Source organism: Leopardus geoffroyi, chromosome D1, assembly GCF_018350155.1.
Source record: "Leopardus geoffroyi isolate Oge1 chromosome D1, O.geoffroyi_Oge1_pat1.0, whole genome shotgun sequence".
Taxonomy (NCBI): Eukaryota; Metazoa; Chordata; class Mammalia; order Carnivora; family Felidae; genus Leopardus; species Leopardus geoffroyi.
Window position 1 is genome coordinate 113,204,697 of NC_059329.1, and position 5,716 is coordinate 113,210,412.

The following is a 5,716-nucleotide window of genomic DNA, read 5'->3' on the forward strand; positions in this document are numbered from 1 at the left end:
GAGTGCCCCAGAGCCGGGCAGGCCGGGGGGCGGGGGGTCACGAGATGCAGACATAGGAAGTCTCAGATAAAGGCCTGGCTCCGGATTTGCAAGTGGCCTCCACACGGGAAGACCCAAGGGGCCCAGGGGGCTTGGTCACTCCCTGGCAGGACGCCGTCCAAAGCGGAGGTGCCTCCGGCACTCCCTGACCCCAGGCGGGACTTTGGCCTCCGGGGATCCTGGCCTCTGCGGCACCAGCTCCTCGAGAAGACGGCCCAGGTAACCGGAAAGAGGGAGCCGCCTCCTTTCATCTCACGCCTTCTTAACCCAGGGGTGTATTTTCCTGCAACGTCCAACCTCAGGATTTGTGCCGGAGTGGGGGGGGGGTGTCTGAAGAAGGACAGGACAGGAGGGGTCCCTTAGAAGCGGTGTGAGAGTAGCAGGACACCCAGGGCTGACCTTGGACCTCCTTGCTTCTTCTGACTCAACAGCTTAACTCCTACGCCCACGTTTATTTCTTTTTTTGTTTAATGTTTATTTTTATTTTTGAGACAGAGAGAGAGCGAGCGTGGGGGAGGGGCAGAGAGAGAGGGAGACCCAGAATCCGAAGCAGGCGCCAGGCTCTGAGCTGTCCGCACAGAGCCCGATGCGGGGCTTGAACTCATGAAACTCGAGATCGTGACCTGAGCCGAAGTCGGACGCTCAACCGACTGAGCCCCCCCAGGCGCCCCTGTTGGTGGTCAGATTTTAAGACTCGGTTCATTAAGGGAGACCCTGAGGTGGGCGTTGGCAGTCGGGGCAGGTAGTGGGGGGCGGTGGGGGGGTCAGAGAGTCGGCAGCAGGAGGGGTGGGGGGTGTGGGGGTCAGGCAGTTGCATCACAAGCAGGGCCACTGACCCGAGGGGACTTTGTAATCCCAGCAAGGTTGGGTGGGGGGAGTTTCAAACGCGGAGCCGATCTGGGGCAGGGCCCTCCAGTCCTCCTGTGTGACTGCAGCCCTCGGGGCCGCCCGTGGGGTAATTGTAGGCATACCACAGGCTTTTATCTGCTCTCGGGAGTCGTTCCAGAAGCTTCAGGGATCCAGAAACAAGGTCTCTGCGGCTTGGAAAGGACCAGGAAGCTCTCAGTTGACTTCCTGTGCCTCGTTCTCCCTCTCCTCCAGACCGTCCCCAGCAGGACGGGGGCCTGGGCTGGGACAGGACTCTCGGCCTCTGCTGCCCTGAAAGCAGCTGGCGGCAAACGTTGGCGTCTCCCCAGGGCCCGTCACCCAGGCCCCCACCCCGGCTTTGAGGGTTCAGAGCAGCACTCGGCCCCGCCCACCCTGCAGCAGGAGCCCCAGGGCTCGACCCCCGCCCTCCCGCGCCCGCCCAGCTGTCCCCACAACAGCGTCTTCCTCCCCCTCCCCCTCCGCCGGTGCAGGCAGGACAGCGTCCCCAGGGCCATCGATGGACAACACCCCTCAGACTTAGCAGGAGTGTGGTCCCGCAGTGGGAAGCCCGGCGCAGGGTGCCTGACGGAGGGAGGACGGCCCCACCATGTGTGGGCCACACGGGTGTCCCCGTGCCTGCAGAGACCTGCCCCGCCCATTGCTGACCTCTGCCACCACGAAGAGCCCCTCACGTCTTTCGCGCGTTCAGCCGAGCCATCTAGCTGGGAGGAGGGCAGCCCCCCACCCCCACCAGCCACCATCACCTCTGTGCCCCGTGCCTGGCACATCTCACTACCGAGTCTCCTGCTGAGGCCAGAAGGGCTGCGCATCCCCCGGGGGCCAGGGCTGGGGCTGTCCTCCGGGGATGACCCCTGCCTCCTGGGGCGGTGCCCCTGGCCTCCCTCGGGGCGATGCCAGCACCAATGTCTGTGCCTCCTTCCAGGGCCTGATGTTCGGGCTCTGGAGAACCTCCAACAGCGTGCTTCTCGACCTCACTCTGGCCGTCGGCCTCGGAGGGCTGGTGGGGAGCAGGCTTGTCCTCTGGCACCTCGGCTTCCGCGTCAGGAAGGGCCCCCTCTCCGTCTACGTCCTCCGCCCGGCCGCCGCGGACAGCCTGTTCCTCTGCTGCCAGCTGGGCTTCTCCACCGTCCAGGCCGCCCTGGGCTCCCGGGACAACCTGTCCTTCGCGGGCTTCTCCGTGGGGCTGGGGCTGCTGCTGGTGGCAGCTGCCTGTCCCACGTCTTCCCCACCTGCTGCCCCGGCTGCCGGCCCAGACACACCTCGGGCATCGTCTGCGGCCTCGTCTGGGCCCTGAGCCCGCCGGCCATGCTGCGGCCCGCCAACGCCTGCGGCCCGCTGCGGCCCGCACCAGACCCCTGACCTGCGCGCGCGGCCAGCGTCGTGTGGCTGCTGTCCCCGGCCTGCGCGGCCTGCGCGGGGGAGCCCGGCGCCCTTCCTCTGGGTGAACCGCCGCTCCCAGCGCCCGCGGCCCAAGCTGTGGGGCATCGCTCCGGGCTCCGAGCTCCTGCTTCTCTTTTGCGGCCTCCCGCTGGTCTTCTGGAGCCTGTGGCCCCTCCTCAACCTCCTGCGGCCCCTGTTCGGCCCGCTGGCCACCCTCCCGCGACGCCAAGCCCTTCATCTGCTTCACCGCAGGCCAGCAGCCGGGCAAACGCCAGCCGCTGTGGGTGGTTCTGCAGAGGTCCCTGGGGGAGGAGGCCGCGCGGGGGGCCAGGGGCCAGTCTCTGCCCATGGGCCTCAATATAGGGGCTGCCCCGGCCCCGGCCAGACCCTTCCCGGGTGACCACCCCCCCACACCCACACCCCAGCTCCCCGGTCGGGGACCCGAGGGCTGAGGACAGAGTGAGGGCCATGGTCCTGACCCCTGTTGCCCAGTGCGGCCTGTAGAGCCCCGGGGGGTGGGGCAGGAAGGAGGGACAAGGACCCGCAGCACCCCCCCTCCAGCTCGGGACCCCACCGCACACCTGCAGCAGCGCTGAGGACCGGCGCCCCCCACCCCTCACGGCCCTGGAGGGGGGCTGGAGGGACAGGAGCCCAGGCGCTGGCTGTGCCGGGCTGTCCGCCACTACGACGGTGCTGTCGCTTCTTCCTCCGCGGGAAGGTCGTGGAACCCGGCCTCACCCCAGCCCCCCACCCGCCGACGACCGCCCCGTCCCGCCCCATCTCGCCCCGTCCCGTCCCGTCCTCCGGGCAGTTCCCCATCGGCCGCCAGATGGCGCTGCGCCCTCAACAAGCGCGCCCCGGGCGGGCTCCACGCGGGAGGGTGGGCGCGGCTCTGCCCCCTGCCCTCCGGGCCCCACCGTCGGCTGCCTGGACGGTGTTCTGGCCCCCAGCCCCCATCCTCACCGGGATTCTGGCTCATCCCCCACCCGTTGCCCCAGCCCTGCCCGCCCCCTGCAGACCCTTCCCTGCCCGGTTTGCCCTGGGGCTTTCCTCCTGAAAAAATGGGAGGGACAGGGACAGACCGGGAGAGACGGGGAAGGACAAGGAGGAGAGACGAGGGAGAGACCGCGAGAAGGGAGAGAGGAGAAGGAAGGCGGGAGGTGGAGGGAGGGCAGGGAAGGGGGAAGGACAAGGGAGAGACAGGGAGGGGCGGGGAGGGAGGGAACTGAAGCCAGGCTTTGTAGCTTTCAAAGTGCAAATCGCTTTAAGTGTTTTCTGAACAATTAAAAAAAAAAAAAGAAAGAAAAAAGATAGTCCGTGGTCATTGTCAAAACGTTCAAGCCCTGCAGAAAATACTGCAAAGATAAATCACCAAGTGTTTGGACCCAGGGGAGGCATGTTGGGTGCGAACGCTTTAGCTGTGTTTCTGGAGACCCACAGAAACTTCCACCGTGACCAAAAGGAGGTCGTTCCATACACGCTAATTCTGCGCCTGTGGCAACAAAGCATTTTACAACTGCGGGAGATTTGTCTTAGAAAGGTGTGCAATTTTTTCACCAGAAGATTTCTGTGTTGCTCGGTTTTGGGGTGGTGATGCGGGGGTCTGGAGCCGACGGCCAAGAAAGAATTCTTGAAGTTGTCCTCGGTGCAGAAAGGCGATTTTATTAACGCGCGGGGACAGGGCCCGCGGGCAGGACTGCACTGGGGTGTGAGGCTCCTTAGACACAACAAAGTTGGGGAGGGAAAGTCAAAAGAGAGGCCTCCAGAGGGACTCGGAGGCTCCTAAAATGCACGAGGCCTGGCTGTTGTCCAGCGAAGGCTCTTTTCCCTCTAGGAAGGCATTAACAGTAGGACCGTGGAGGGTTCCAGAAATGTCAGACTCTGGATTTGCCTCAAGTGTGTCAATGGGCCGCAGGTCATAAGGAAACTTCCTTCCTGCCTTTGTTCCCACATCCCTACGGAGGGGAGGGCGATGCTGGGGCTCCAGGAACCTGAGTCTGTGGGTTACTGGGGATCCGACCATTGGCGAGATTGCCTTTTTCTTGTAATGCACGGAGATACTTGTAAACTGATGGAGACTATGCCTTGCATGACAGTGATCTCTATCAGCCAGCCATTTCTTTCCTTTCCTTTGTCCTTGGGCCGCCGGGAGTGCCCGAGGAATGTCACCTGGTGGGGGGAAGGGAGTGCTAGCTTGTATTTTCCCCTCGGCCCACCCTATGGGAACCTGGGCGAACATCGAGGAGTGGAAAGACGGAAAGATGAGAGGCGCCTGGGTGGCCCAGTCGGTCAAGCGTCAAACTTCAGCTCAGGTCGTGACCTCGCCTGTCCCGAGTTCGAGCCCGGCGTCGGGCTCTGTGCTGACAGCTGCTTCAGATTCTGTGTCTCCGTCTCTCTGTCTCTCCCCTGCTCGCACTCTGTCTCTCTCTCTCTCTCAAAAATAAACATTTAAAAATTAAAAAAGAAAAACAAAGGAAGTGGAGAGATGAGAAAGTCACCGGTCGCCACCCGCACCCCGGAGACACTGGCTTTTCCGGGTTTTCTGTGCCTCCCCAGGAAGCCAGGGCTCCGGGCCCCCCTTGATTCCAGCAGAGGGCGCCAAGTGGGGACAGTCAAGAAAGAATTCTGGAGACGTTTTCAGTGCAAAAAGGTGGTTTTATTAAAGGGCGGGGAAGGGACCCTCGGGCAGAAAGAGCTGCACGGGGCTGGTGAGGAGTGATTGATTCTATACTTTTAGGTCGGGAGGGGCAGAGATCAAGGCAGTTTCCAAAAGGATTTTCACATGTGAAAAAAGACAAGCTCCTGGAGGTCTGGCTATTCTCAAGCTTTTGGCCCCTAGGAAAGCATAACCTTGAGGCAGCGGTGACTTCCTAGGGGAAGGTCCCTGCCTCTCAAGTACGCGGCGTTGGAGGGCTGCAAGTTGTAGGAGATTTAAATTAATTTTATCTACATTTCTTTCGCCTTTGTTCTCCTCAAGTCTAAGGGCTGGTGCTGCAGCTCGGGGAGGGAGGGGGCGAAGCATCCAGAGCCCCGCTCCGTGGGGGAGGCTGCTCTGGGGTGGGATGCGGAGGGCTGGGGAGGGACTGTCCATTCTGGTGACCTTTCCTGCCAGTCCCCAGAGAGGGGTGTGGCCTCCTTGAAGGCCTGAAAAGGAGATGCGGGAGGCAGGCCTTTTCAGAGGTGGGGTTCCCCCAGATCAGCCCCTGGAAATAGCTGCAGGGGGGCCCCCTGTGGGGCCCGTCATCTGTGTGCCTGTGGCGGGGACAGGAGGGGACAGGAGGCAGCAGTGTCTAGGACACGTGATAAACAGCCCCGTCTAGAGAGATGGGGATCGCGGGGTCCTCTGGCCGGGGACCCTTCTGCAGTGGGGATGCCAGCCTGAGCCCAGACAAGCTGGCGAGCGGCTGTC

General features: G+C 63.0%; 1 protein-coding gene across 1 annotated transcript; it reads left to right on the forward strand.

Moving 5' to 3' along the window:
- The first annotated feature begins 1,855 nt into the window (after positions 1-1,855).
- MRGPRG (MAS related GPR family member G) lies at positions 1,856-2,759 on the forward strand. Its single transcript, XM_045482591.1, is given in 4 exon segments — positions 1,856-2,126; positions 2,129-2,343; positions 2,345-2,523; positions 2,525-2,759. Coding segments are annotated over 4 exon segments (900 nt in total).
- Positions 2,760-5,716: the final 2,957 nt, after the last annotated feature.